This window comes from Lactuca virosa, chromosome 8 (genome assembly GCF_052849685.1).
Source record: "Lactuca virosa cultivar CGN04683 chromosome 8, Lactuca_virosa_CGN04683_v6, whole genome shotgun sequence".
NCBI classification, from domain to species: Eukaryota; Viridiplantae; Streptophyta; class Magnoliopsida; order Asterales; family Asteraceae; genus Lactuca; species Lactuca virosa.
In genome coordinates this window covers 98,531,337-98,546,422 of record NC_136433.1, presented here as the reverse complement: position 1 = coordinate 98,546,422, position 15,086 = coordinate 98,531,337, and the positions used below count along the sequence as shown (strand labels likewise).

General features: G+C 38.6%; 1 protein-coding gene across 1 annotated transcript; it reads right to left on the bottom strand.

Moving 5' to 3' along the window:
- Positions 1 to 11,824: 11,824 nt before the first annotated feature.
- On the bottom strand, positions 11,825 to 12,199 carry LOC145130669 (uncharacterized). The gene has a single exon (XM_079065441.1). The coding sequence runs from the start codon at positions 12,197 to 12,199 to the stop codon at positions 11,825 to 11,827; it is 375 nt and encodes a 124-aa protein (XP_078921567.1).
- Positions 12,200 to 15,086: the final 2,887 nt, after the last annotated feature.

Sequence of the window (15,086 nt, the reverse complement as noted above, 5' to 3'; positions counted from 1 at the left end):
TTGGTCGGATGGTTCCCTATGGATCTGTTGGAATCCCGATGATGCATGCATAAATGTTAACAATTCATGACCCGCTGTCGCATCTATCATGGAGTCATTCTTCTTCTGTACTATGACCATGTTGGCCAGCCACCTTAGGAACTTCACTTCCTAGATCATCCCTGTTTTGAGAAGTTTCTCCACTTCCTCTTGAATGATCAGGTTCCTTTCAGGTGATAACTTCCTTCTATTTTGATGTATGGGCCTGAAAGAAGGATCAATGTTAAGTTTATGAGTTATAATTTTCTTATATATACCTATCATATCCTCATGCTTTCAATCGAAGGTCTTGCTTCTATGTTTTAAGAACTTTATAAGTTCTTGCTCGATTTGTTCTAGTATTGAGGATCTTATGAGGACATTGGCTTCAGGATCCTCAGGGTTTAGGGGTATTTCCTTCACATCATGTTCTCTTGCTTCCAGTACACCTCGTACCCCCTGCTTTAAATGTTATGCTTGTCGTGGTACTTACGAAGGCTTCATTGAGGTTTTGTAGCATTCTTTGGATTCTTGTTGATCATCGATTATCTTCACTGTCCCCCAAGGGTAGGCATCTTGATGTATTATTGGAATGTCGTTGGAACTACTTTCACGTCATGGATCAAGGGCCTACCTAATATAACATTGTAGGAAAACAAAGCATTAATAGCACAAGAGTGTTGCATAGAATTTATCCCTTTGATGTACACGCATAGCTCGATCTCTCCAATAGTAGGTTTTGTTTCACCGTTGAATCCTATTATTATTGAGGATCTCTTTATTATCTTGGATTTTGGAATGTTCATCCTGGTCAGAGCATCTAAGAGTATGATGTTCACTGAGGATCCTTCATCTACCGGGATCCTTGTGTTATCGAAGTCTTCTTCCAGGGTCTTTCTTCTTTCTCTTTTTGGATACCTCAGCGTGTCTTTTTTCTGTAGAGTAAGAAGTTCCACAAATATTAGAACCCCTAAAGACAACATTAATTACCTTGGCGTTTGAAGGAGGGGATTCTAGTTTTTCCAGGATCTTCACAAGATCCTGTTCTTTTTCCTTCAATCTTTCTTTTCGTCTTCCTAGGATCAATTTGATATGTCCTTTTCTTAGGAGATAGCTAATCTCCTTTCCGAGGGCTACATAATCCTCAGTGATGTGGCTGAAATCTTCAAGGTATGTGCACTATTTAGACTTGTCTTTCCAGCCACTCGATTTCTCTCCTTTCCTTGGCCACCTTGCTTTCTCGCAAAGATCCTACATGGTAAAGATTAGACCTTCTTCAAGTCTAATGAACCTCAATGCTCTACTTCTGACATCATCATTTACCTACACGGGGTCATTACGAGATCATCATAAAAGGGAGGATCCTTCTTTAAATCTATCTTGGGGGCTTCTACTGCAGTGACTATGTCGATATTAGGAATATTCAGCTCTTCATTGCCAAACCTGCTTACAAAATCTCTAAAGGATTTGTTAGGATCCTGGAGTACTCAATGGAGATCACTAGTGATCCTTTTGAATGTCCTGTTATAACAAAATCGGCTATTGAAAATATTAAATAAATGAGCAAAACAAGTAATAAAGAGGAACACTGAAAAGCCATTTCAAGGCTGATCCTATGAGGGTGGAACCAAAACAGACTTCCTATAGATGTGTGGGAATGTTTATGATCTCTATTCTTTCTCTATATTATGTCACACATTCTTCAGGATTAGTGCTTCCATCGTAAGGCTTCATGTTGGGAGTTTGGAAGCGCTTTGGGACTTCAGCTAACGCAGGAGCAAATCTTGAGATTATGTGGCTCGTGGGAGATACCTCTAGTATAGGTTGGACCACTCCGGGTACACTTGAGATCATCTCCCTTAACTGTTGAAGTTCCTTGCCCATCACCGGGCTTATTCCTATATCAAGGTCCATAGAGTTAGTATTAACAGTATTATTATTCACGAAGTTACCAGGATCCTTGTTATCGGGAGTGATGAAGATTTTGTCGGGATCCTGGATCACATGGGCTTGCTCGTTTGGAGTTACACTCAAGTGGGAGTAGGTGTTGGTGTTGAGGATCCTATCTCCCAGCGGTTTCCTGAGGATCCTATATTGTCAAAGTTCAGGATCTTGGATTGCAAGATCGAGGGTGATGCTCCTTGGGGTTTATCGATATCCTCCCTAATTCATTCCATCTCCTTGAGTGTAGTCTTCTTTTCTTCCCGTGGTTGGTTTAGTTAATGCTTTACCATCTTCCCCATGGAGAAGAGTTTGATGTTACAGAATAGGAGGATCCTGGAATCTCAGGGATCCCGGATTCGCATGGATGATGATCAGAGAGGTGTACTTTTTAGAGGTATCTGGAGTTTTCCTCTTACTAGGAGGTCCTTTTGGAGGTGGTGGAACATTTTATTGAGGAAATGGGAGGAATAGAGGAAGAAGATAAAGTTGGTTATGTAGAAGAAATTTTCGAGAATTAAGAACACTACGACCCCACGGTGGGCACCAAATTGTTTTGGTAAAAATCAACTAAGTGGATATCAACCAAATTGCATGAGAGGTTGTGGTGTTGTAGGTGAAGTGATTAACGAATTAGAACAAGATTGCACAAAAACCTTGGGAGGTGATAATCATCACATGCCTTGTTTGATTTTATTGATTGAAGAAAGAATTATAGAGATACGCATGATAATACGATTACATATGGTAAAGTGATACTAAATGAGTAAGGTGTCAAATAATTGTCCCCGTTGTGTGTGTTTTACAGTTGTATTTATAGTCTAGGTTAAGTAACTAAATCTCCGATATTTTCAGGATCCTGCTGAGCTAGTATTTACAACGTGCTTTGACTTGGTATTCTCGGGTCTTAAGCCTGGTTGGACTGATTTTTCATTGTGAATGAGTCCTATGTTGACCATTTCTGCACATGTGATAAATAAACAAGAAATATAGCCATTAAACTTGTTGGGAAATAATAACAGCAATGTTCAGTATCCCGAGGTATGTTTGGGATCCTAAGACTCCTTTAAGTTCCTAGATCCTATATATGTTTAAGGATCCTTAGATATCTTTTAGATCTGGGATCCTAGATAGGATTGAGGATCTTGGCCCTAACAGTTATATTTTTTCTATAACTAACACGTGTGCAGAATTAGTCAAGGGAAGACTGATTCTCAACGAAGAATCATCTCAAATATCCTAAAGACCCGAAATACTTGGTCAAATAACGTTCATGAAGCTTGTCATAGAGGATCCCGGAAATATCGGTCATCATGTTGGCTAGTTTAGACAATAAATTGACACTTGTATTCTGCACACAACACATTGTTCTCTAGTCTAAGCTTACTCTACGAAATTGTTCACTTATTCTTACCAAGAATTCACTGTAATCATCATTCTATATCAATAAAATCATCAAGGCAGGTGATCATTATCACCTCCTAAGGTTTTATGCTGGAGATCCTAGCAAGGATCAAGGGCTTTCCATGTAAACCATTGTATCACTTTCTTTTATCATTCGCCATTACACTAATTTGAACATCACAGCCTCTCATTCAAATTGGTTGATTAATACTTGTGTAGTTTTTAACCAAAACACTCAGAATCTTTAGAAACAGTTGATTGATTGATCATATTGTGGATAGGTACCGGAGCAGCATCTTCAAGTACTGTAACCTCGATGGTTGTGACTTCCAAAGGATTTGAACTTTCCCCCTCAACCGGCGAGGTGGAAGTATTGAACGAAGTGTCTTCAGAAAGAGTTGGTTCAGATACTTCTAAGTGTTATTATTGTGCTACCGGAGAGATCAATATCTCTTAAAGATGTGCAGTCCCTACGGGATCGAACATGTCATCATAGTTGACTTCAACTATGTTTAATGGACCCGAGGATGGTGGAATATCACTCTCCAGGATGAACTTTGTTTAGGTAAGAGGAGTCGTGCTGCGGACATAATAGTCATCAAATTTGACATCGAAACTTTTGACTATTAGTCTTGTTCTCCTTATAAGAACCCTGTATGCAACTTTGTTTGTTCAGTAACCCAAGAAGATGCCTTCATCAGACTTCGATGCAAATTTGTTGAGATGATCCTTGTTGTTGACCAAAAAACACCTGCAACCAAAAATGTAAAAGAAACGTACATTGGGTTTTCGATTGTTTAGACCTTCATAGGGAGTCTTGTTGAGGCGTTTTCATATAATACTTCGATTTTGAACAAAACACGCAGTTGCTACTGCTTTAGCCCAAAAGTAGAGAGGCAAGTTGGCAAAGTTGAGCATTGATCTAGCAGCTGCGACCAACGTTCTATTCCTCTTCTCCACTACTCCATTTTGTTGTGGTTTGTAGGGTGCCGAGAAGTTATGACTGATACCTTTTGATACCAAAAAGCTATTTAAGAGCTGATTACTGAACTCAGTGCCATTAACACTTCTTATCCGTTTCACGGGCAGTTTTATATGTAGCTCTATTTCCCTGATGAAGTTGATCAAGATCTGCGGTCTGTCTGATTTGAGTATTAGGAAAAAGACCCAAATGAGACGATTGAAGTCATCAACTATAAAAATAATGTATTTCTTGTGGTGAAGACTGGCTACCATTGACGGATCGCAGAGGTCTATATGAAGGAGCTTTAAAGGTTCAGCAATTGAAGAATCAAGGATTAGAGGATGAATTCCCTTGGGTTGTTTACCACAGTCACATGCTGGGCACAAAGTATCGTTGTTGAACTTTAAAATTGGTAGTCCTCAGACTAACTCTCAAGTCACCAAGTTGTTGATGTATCTGCAATTGAGATGTGCCAGCTTTCGATGCCATAGCCAACTCACCTCGGACACTGCTTTGGACAAGAAATAAAGTTGTGGTTTGCCAATGATTAGGGACACGTCCAGTGGGTACATTGTCCCTTCAGCTTTGGATTTGATCAAGCAGTTGTTTCTGACACTTGTCATGATATAACAATATTCACTGTCAAACTCTACCCGATGGCCAGCTTTGCACAATTGACCCACACTGATCAAGTTGTGTTTTAGACCCTCTACGTAAGCAACTCGTTGAATTGAGAAGCTGCCCGTAGTTAACACTCCATATCCCCTGATTATCCTGTTTGCATTGTTCCCCAAGGTGACGTGTCCGCCACCACTGATCGGCCTAAAGTCACGAAGGTATTCTAACCTTCCATTCATGTGCAAGGAACACACATTATTATTTAACCATTATTCTTCTTGGTCGTCCTTGTACATAGCCTTCATGATCAGTTGGTTAGTTTGGGCACTCAAACTAATTTGAAGCCCGTGGTAATGTGGGAAACATTTCTATTATTAGAATGCATGTGGAAGTCATGAAGACATTTCTTTTTCCATACTTTTCAATGCCCATGATGTTCAACTTTCTTTTGAACAAATCGAGGTGGGATTTGACATTTCTCTTTTAACAGTGGATAAAAAAAGAGAGGTTCTTTTCATTAATCCATAGACCATACTTGGTCAATGGTCTGGAGGGTATGGTCTTCTTCTTTAATCTGGTCCTTGGGTTGTTATTTAAGGAAGTGTCCTTTGAGTTAGAAAGAGGCTTGTTAAAAGGCATGAACGTAGATATTGACTTTTTGACTGATGAAAGGGTTTTCGAAGATTATGAAGTGTGTAAAATACCCTATATATTTTGTTCTTTTAAGGAATTTTGTGAAAGTGACTTGACTCCTTTTTGAAAATTCGCAGCAGTATTTGTGTCAAGAGATTTTGTCACTGTACATGCCTTTTTGCAAGATCCATCGACTACAGTGTGATTGTGAAAAGTTTTTGCAGTGATGGGTTTTTCGAAATTCCTTTTGTTTGAAAAATTGGCTTGGTTTTTGAAAGTTTTGTTCTTGGAATCAGCTTCCCACTTTTCACGTCGGGATCTGATCTCTTTTTATAGAGTCAATTTTGCTTCAACTTTTGGTGGAACAACATTAGAAACATTTAACTGAGGTTTTTGAAATTCTTTGTTTGAGGTAACGACTTGGGATTTGAGTCATCAGAACTAGAGAGTTCATGATTCTGGGAACATTGTCCAAACTCAAAATTATCAATGGACAGTTCATGTGAAATAGGTTGAAGAGTGGTTGTGAACTTGACTGGGGTCTGCGGTAATGAAGACCAGAGTACTGCAGAGTAAGTTAAGGATGAGTCTTTTTTAGGACATGTCTTGATTTTGGGTTCTTCCATAACAATTTCTTCGTCCACAACTGAACAGGATTGAGAACTGGGACTAATTGTATCGATGATGGGCACAAAACTATCTAAGTTTCCAGAGGATTCAGAATGAATCTCCTCGATGACACAATTGTTTCTTAGATCATGAAGTCTACCGAAGTGACATCGAATGTCTTCGGGAAATGACTTGTCATTGATTGGATAATGAAAGCCTCGGTCTGGTGGGACATAGGGACGTTCAGCATCAAACCGAGAAGGAGAGTTCTCTTCGGTAGAGTACCCATTGGACCATCCCCAATTATATTTATTGTCAATAGTCCCACTATTTACTAAGTTCTCATTAGCCTTACTTTTATTAAACAGTTTTTCAATTAAATGATTCAAGCGTATAATTTTTTCAGGCAAGATGTCGTTGATTAAAAGCAACATCTAACTGGGTTTAACAAAGGATTCTAGCATCTTTTTCTAACAATAGATCTTTCTCTAACATAACGACCTTAAGATTTTCGTGTTCTAGTCTTCCTCTCATATGGTACAGCTCTTAGGTCGCTATGTTCTTTTCATCTAAGGCCTTGTTGTAGTCTGAAAGGACGGCAACACATGTTTCATTAAGTCTTTCTAAACGAGGTGCACAATCATGCATCCTATAACCATTAGACTAAATCATAAATTTAACCTGTTCGACGATGCTGAGGGTCCCTTCCCTTGCCATGTATCAGTAATTCCTCTGCAGGTTGGTGGATCCATCATCGTCACTTGCTGCTATTATGCATATCTTCCCTCTTATCCTCTTGTTGTCAGGCTCTTCGTCTTCATCACCCGATGACCACACCTGATGATCCCTTCGAATATGGGCTACACATGCACTTGTCTTTTCTTTCTCCTTATCCTCTATTTCTTGAGCCAATCTGAGATAAAATGCTTTGTCTTTACCACATTTGGTTTACAGTCCCGTGTAAAGTGTTTTTTTTGTGACACTTGTAACAGACCAAAACTCCATCCTTGTTGTCTTCGGTGGTAGAACTGGAGTCTTGTGATTTGTTGGTCTGCAGGTTTTCTTTTATCCGGAGAGCATTCTGATACTGAGGATTGTGGTGAGTATTTCTGGGATATCGTTGGTGGTTAATCTGCAGGTTGTAGTTTCAGTTGAATGGTGGTTCATTAAACTATTCGTTTTTGCGAAAAGTGGGTGGTGGGAGTTTGTTGAACTATTGACTGACGAGGGCCATGATATTTTAAAATTTTTCCTCATCATCTAACTCAACATTTGCTTCATAAGACTGTAGAGAGTTGTCATATGTCGGCTAGTATGATGACTCTCTGGGATAAGTATACTGAGGAGCTTTGATGGCAAACTGAGGAGTTTGAGCCATTAAAGCAAGTGGACCACCGAAGTCTGCACATTCTTTTAACACCTTGGACTCTTGAGCCTGAAGTTCACCGTAAAGTTTGAAAAGTGAAAGAGTCTGAATCTTCCTGTCACCCTAAACTATCATCTTTACGGTCGTCCAGTGTCTTCCTAGCCCATTCAGGAACTGTAGGTTTCTTTCATGGTTGTTTCTGACAGTACCAACATTTGATAGCTTCATGATTATGAGGTTGAACCTTTTGTATGAATCATCAAGACTCTCACTAGGCAGAGCTTTGAAGTTAGTAAATTCATTGACGACAGTGGTGAGTTTCTTGTCTTGAGCTTGTTCAGACCCCTGGTAGAGATTTTTGAGCACATCCCATATCTCTTTGGCAGATTCACACTTTATGATGATGTCAAACTTGTTTGGAGCAACACCACATGAGATTTCGTAGAAGGCAATAACATCCTTCTCCATCTTTTCAAGATCATCGTTGGTGGGCCTGTTCATCACCGCTTGACCACCTCCAAGTCTGACTTAAGCACCATTAGCTATGATAGGAGTGAGAATATGGACATGAGGTCCTTCTTCTATAGATCTCCACACATATCTTCTGAGTCTCTTAAAATATATTTCCATTCTTTGGGACCAACGATGATATTCACTTGCAACAAGTATTAGAGCTCTGTTAGAACCTCAAACCTTGTTTGAAACATTTAGAGAATAAGCTTGTTCCATCTTTCATTGTTTTTTAAAAGAGCTTTAGTGGTATAGAAGGCCTTTTATATTAGAGTTTTTTTTAAAAGAGTTTCGATTTTCTTAAAGGCATTAAAATGCAACCATTTTGGCTCTGATACCAATTGTTGTAGCCCATTTTGATGATCGGTTTGTGCGGAATAAGAACATCTTGAGATTTAACGATAAAATATGAAGAACATGAAGGAGATGAGTAATCCGATAATTTTACTAGAAAAGAGAGTAATAAAATATGACAATACAAGAGCACTTGGTGGGAGAAATCCCACAACACTATCTCTTACTAGAGAGCTACATTTTGGTGCACTCTTTTACAATACAATGACTATCCCTCTCTATTTATAGAGGGAGGAGCCTTACAATACAATAAAGTGAAATAAAGTAACCTAACTTATCACTCATAGTTTGTAGAGCATATCCATTCTCCAACACCAAATATTTGAAAGAGTACATTTTCATCATATAATTAAAACAGAAATTAAAATAAGGATTCTAAAATCCTAACGGATAGAGAAATTTAAATTCTAACGGATAGAATTTCTAGCCGTTAATGTAGGCATACTTATCTGTCAAATCATTTCTCTTTCTTCAGTGATCTTCGAATAAATTGGGCACTTGGTTTCCCGACTCATCTTTAATTCTTCTAGCTCTTTTTCAGATGATATTGGTTATCCTAAAGGTAAAACCTCTTGCTCCTTCCTTCTGATATTTCTTTTCTGTTGATCATGGGCAAGAAAGTGCTTCGTTCTTATGCAAGCATTATCTCCCTACCTGATGATAATTTCATCAATCAAAAGATATTTTCTTATGATGAGACTTATTCTTTTGGTAATGAAGACATTGAATCCCTAAAATCAAATGGGGCCTTTCCTTCTAATGCTATTTTTAAGTCTTTCGATGCTCTGCCTCAGCCAGACTTTGTCTCCCTCACTTGGATTTGCTTCCCGGTGTACCCTTTTTCTCTGGGTTTAACTTACCCTTTTTCTAGTATCATCTCCAAATTCTTTGAGGCCACCAAAATCTACTATGTCTAGGCTATTCCAGTGACTTGGAGGATCCTCTTATGGATCGATCGTCTGAATCATTATATGGATCTTGACATCGATATATATGAGTTAGCCCATGTCTATGATCTTTCAACCTTCAGAAATTCTCGTTTCCTGCTTAAAGGCAAAACCAAAAAGTCACATCTGATCCTGAAATCAAAACAAAACGATGGTTCCTAGATTTCTTAATGAGGCATGATTCTATCCCCAATGGAGATCTCTTGCCAAAAACCTGGGTTAAAAGGGTAGGATTTGATTTTATTACGCCAAGGATCCTGAAATTCACAGTTTCTTATTTTGTTTGTTTTGATGCAACTTTCAATTTTGAGGACGTTGCTCCAGCTACTGAAGATACTGAAGAGAAGGTTGAGAGCTTTATGGATTTGCCCGTGGCTGAAAGTTCTTTTAGGCTCAAACAACACAGCTTCCAAGAGAGTTCGACCGCTATTGCTTCAATGTCGGCAGGTAAGGATCCGTTGTTTGTTTATTCTATTTTGTTTTATTTGAAGGATCCTGAATCAATTGGATTTAGTTGTTATGTAGAGTATCCAAAGTTATTCGCTCCAGTGCCCGGTTCACTCTGGCCGATATCGAGTTTGGTAGCCATCTTGTGTCAAGAAAAAAAGGGCCTCATCCTTTCTTCCACCAAAGAGGGCTTCGATTGATATGATTTTCAAGACCCCATGATCGAAGAAGAAGAAGAAGTCATATGGGGCCCATGATCTTGGCATGCAGAACCTTGGAGTGAAGGACACACTGTTGAAGATAATCTCTTTCTTGTAATCTGTAAGTTATTTCGAGTTCCTTTATTTTTCACTTCATTTTACTTACCATGCTCTTTTACAGGTTGTTGATCATATTTCTCGATCCACTGAGGATCTACGGATCAGAGTTGAACGGGCAGAGCAATTTCCTAAAGGAGCAAAAAGGTATCAACAGGGATCTTATCAAAGAGAAAGTAGAGAAAGAGGAAGAGAATGTCTTGGAGATCGAGGATGTGATTGATGAGGTTAAAAGCAGTGCCGCTGAGGCCATCTGGGAGGCAAATATCAAGTTGGCGGAAGACGTGGAGAATGTAGGATCCTGGAATGTGGCAGCTTGGCATGAAACCCTAGCTGAACTTACTGGCAAACATGTTAATGCTAGTCAGGATCGTGTAGAGAGTAAGAGGAAAAAAGGAAAAGGAGAAGAAGAAGAAGGAGATGGAGAAGAAGAAAGAGATGGAGAAGGAGAAGGAGACATAGAAGCCCTAGCTGGGGGTTATCAAGCCTAGGATTAGGTTTGATAATTTGCTTTAAAAACAATCTAATATTTTGGGTTGTAAGATTTTGTTTGTGGGGTTGGAGGGAAACCCATTTTATCTAAATTCTTTGGTCGCTTATATTCTCTTGCGTGGTTGATATTATTGTAGAAATAGGGTTAAAGCAGGTTCTTCTAAGGGTTTCCAGACGATTAGGATCCTAAGAATTTTAGGGTTTGCAAAAATTATGTGGGATCCTTAAGATCTGAGATAAATACCTATTTGATCAGGATCTTGAAATAGCCAGGATCGTGAGATTTAAAAAGATAAGTTTTTATCTGGAAAGTAAGAAAGCCTTAAACTTTCATTATAAGATAAAGATAAATAGAACCTGATAAGAGCTTCTTCTTTAGATTTCCATCAGAAGTTTAATTGTCTCTTTAAACTTCTCTTTAGGTTTTTTGATCTTATTATTTTCAGGAGATTTTTTTTGAACGTGCTCCCCACTTTAGAATTTAGGTAAAATTGGAGAAGATCCCACATAGTAATTCATTGGTTGGGATCCTCGCCTAGAGTTTTACTGGGGAAAATCCCAACGTAAGATATTCTGAAGAATATGCCAACTTAAGATATTATGGGGAAGATCCCAACTTAAGATATTCTGGGGAAGATCCCAACTTAAAATATTCTGGGGAAGATCCCAACTTAAGATAACATGACAATGTTATAAACCGTATATTAAACATTAGGATCTTAACATATGTTCAGAAATAAGAGGGTTGCCAACTAAAGCGTGAAATGATCCCCTTATTCGCATTCCATAGTTAGATATTGTGCGTCCAATCAAGGTGTAGAAACCTAAACACGGATGAAAGAGGTTATAAACTCTTTAAATCTTAGAGGGGATTAAGTACCCTTAATCGAAAGAGAGATGATCACTATATTCGTAGCGTTTAGGATCCCTAAGTTTTCTACATGTTACAAAGGTTAGTTGCTAACGCCCCTCCAATGCTTAAGTTAGTAATGATATTCAGGAGAACAAATAATCAAAATGGGAAAATGAAGGTAAGGAGTAGTTGTGTACCTTATTCTTGTCAAAACGAAATATTATGACCTTGATTTACACGAAATAAGCCTTGGGTGTACAACGTTCCATGATCTTGGTAAGAGGTTCCCTTCTAGAGTAGTCATCCAATATGCCCCTTTCCTACTTATGAGTTGATGAGATAAGGGCTTTCCTATTTAGGTGTTAGCTTTCCATCTTTAGGATCCTTGGTGTTCTGAAGTGCTTTTCTTAAAACCAAGTCGCCTACTCGGAATCTTTGGATCTTAATATTCCTATTATAGGCTTTCGCGATATTTTGTTGATGAGCTGCAACGCGGATCTTGGAGAGGTCCCTTATTTCATAAGTAGTATCAAGATCCTCAACTAGGATCCTATCATTATTGTCTTGAGTCTGAAGCTGGTACCTTGCCATTAGGATCACTACTTCTATGGGGATAATGGATTCTGCTCCAAATACTAAGTAGTATGGGGTTTGACCTATTGTCGTTTTAGCTGTGGTTCTATCTGCCCATAGAACGAAAGGAAGTTCCTCAACCCATCTTCCCATCTTCTCACATACTCTCTTTTTTCAGGTTATTGACTATGATCTTGTTACTAGACTCTGCTTGTCCATTAGCTTGAGGATGAACTGGGGTGGACATCATCATTTTAATTCCCCAACTGGTGAAAAAGTCTCGTGTTCTTTTGCTCATGAATTAGGATCCATTGTCACATATGATCTTCTCAGGGATCCCGAATCTGGTAAGGATGTTTCGTTTGATGAATGAGACAACCTCCTTATATCTTACTTGAACAAAAGCCTCAACTTCTATCCATTTTGAAAAATAATCTGTCATTTCTAGCATGAAAACCTTTCCTCCTAGTGCCTTAGGAAATTTACCAACTATGTCTATTCCCCACTTCATGAAGGCCAAGGTGAAATGATGGGATACAAAGGCTCTGCTTGTTGATGAAGGATGTTGTTATGTCTCTAACAACCATCACATTTCTGAGCACGTAGGAAGGCTTCTTTCTTCATGGTCAGCAGTAGTATCTTGTTCTTAACACTTTGGAGCATAAGGATCTGCCCCCATTATGGTTGCTACAATCCCCTTCGTGTATGTATTTCTAGACTTCCATAGCTTTTTGATCCTATAGGCACCTTAGATATGGACCTGCCAAGGACTTCTTGTACAACACTCATTGGATCATCACAAAGCATGAGACCCTCATTTTAAAAGACCTATTGCTTTTTTCTTCTTTTGGGATCGTACCATTTTGGAGGTATTCTATAATAGGTTGGGTCCAGGATTTTGGATGATGTTGTGAACCCTGAATGTTTGGTCTAGGATCCTGAGTGTTAAGATCATGGTAAGGGGGTTGGAGATCAGGATCTTCGATTGCTGCAATGCTAGCTGTTCAATCATGGGTAGTGAGGTCTTCTAGTTTCATGGTTGGATCTTCTATTAACGGGATCATTATGTGGACTATAGGGATTCTTGTTTCCGGCAAGATCCTGAGAGAAGATCCTAGGTTGGATAGTTTGTCTGCTTTTTTTTACTTCTTTAGAAACTTGGATTAAGCTAAAGTTTTCAAATTATGAGGCTAAGGTTCTAAGTATTTGAAGGTATCATGCTAATCTTTCACTTTTTACTACATAGGATCCGTTAAAATGGTTAGTTATTAATAATGAATCGACATATACCTGAAGATCCTTGATTTGAATATCTTTGGCTAGTTGTAGTCCCATGATCAGTGCTTCATATTTTGCTTCATTTTTGGTTGCGTCGAATTCACAAATAACGGTGTGGGGTAGGATGTCCCCCTGTGGTGATTTTAGTATGAAACCTAGGCATGTTCCTATGAAGTTGGATGCTCTATCTATAAAGAACGTCCATTTTCTCATATTCTTCTTCTAGAAGTTTTTGAGCTTCTAATTCTACTTTAGCTTGTAGATCATCACTAAAGTCAACCACAAATTCAGCCAAGGCTTGTGATTTTATTGCGGATCTTGGCTCATATATCATGCCATATGAATCAAGTTTCACTGACCACTTGGCCATTTTTCCAGACAATTCTGGTTTTCTCATAACATTCTTCATATGATAGTTAGTTTTTACATGTATAGTATGAGTTTCAAAATAATGTCTTAATATGGTAGAAGCTATAACTAGTGCAAGTATTAGTTTTTCGAGATGAGAATACCTAGTCTCAGGATCTAAGAGACTTTTACTTACATAGTAAATGGGATGTTGCTCCCCGTCGAGATCCTTGGCCATAACTGCACTTAAAACATTCGAGGAGAGGAGTGGTTCCCCTTCTAATGGCTTCACCAACAAGGGTGCTGAACTCAAATATTTTTGAATTTCTTAGAACGCGTCTTCATGCTCCTTGGTCCATTCAAACTTCTTATTTTTCTTTAATATATTGTAAAAATGTTTTCATCTTTCTGAGGATCTTAAGATGAACCTATTTAGAGCTACTACACTTCCAGTCAACCTCTGGATATCTTTGGTCGAACTTGGGGATCTTAGATCAACTATGGCTTTGATATGTTCAGGGATCGCTTTTAATCCCCACTTGGTGACCATGTAACCAAGGAACTTACCTGCCTTCATTCCAAAGTGACATTTGGATGGATTTAGCTTCATGTTGTATTCATCTAATATATCAAAGGCTTCTTCAAGATCCCCGAGGTGATCTTCAACTCTTTTAGATTTGACCACCATATCATCAATGTAGACTTCCATGGTGTCCCCCAGTTTGTCCTTGAACATTCGATTCACCAGTCTTTGGTGTGTTGCCCCTGCATTTTTAAGACCAAAAGGCATAGCAATATACACCCGTAGGGGTTATGTAGCATTACCATCTTGATCGGATGGTTCCATTTGTATTTGTTGCAATCCAGCCGAGGCATCCATGAATATTAGTAGCTCATGACCTGCCGTGACATTTATCATAGAATCTATGTGTGGAAAAGGGAAAGGTTCCTTTGGGAAAGACTTATTGAGATCCGTGTAATCCACACATACTCTTTATTTTCCATTCTTCTTTTGTACCACCACCACATTGGCTAACCACCTTGTAAACTTTACCTCTTTTATCATTCCTGTCTTGAGAAGTTTTTCAATTTCTTCTTGAATGATTTGGTTCCTTTCGGGTGCAAATTTCCTTCTTTTTTGATGTACAGGTATGAAAGAAGAATCTATATGGAGTTTGTGAGTTATAATTTGTTTATAAATATATGTCATATCTTCGTGTTTCCACGCGAAGGTTTTTCTTATGTCTTTTAAGAATTTTATTAGGTCTTTTTCGATTTCTTTCGGTATTGAGGATCCTATAAGGACTTTGGCTTCAGGATCCTCAAGGTTCAAGTGCACTTCTTTTATGTCTTGTTCTTTCGCTTCTAGCACGTCTCGTTCTATTTTCTTTAATTTCTATTCTTTTCGTGGTAC

Excerpts from the sequence above, each read along its gene's own strand:
- LOC145130669 (XM_079065441.1), bottom strand. The coding sequence starts at position 12,199 with ATGGGAAGATGGGTTGAGGAACTTCCTTTCGTTCTATGGGCAGATAGA.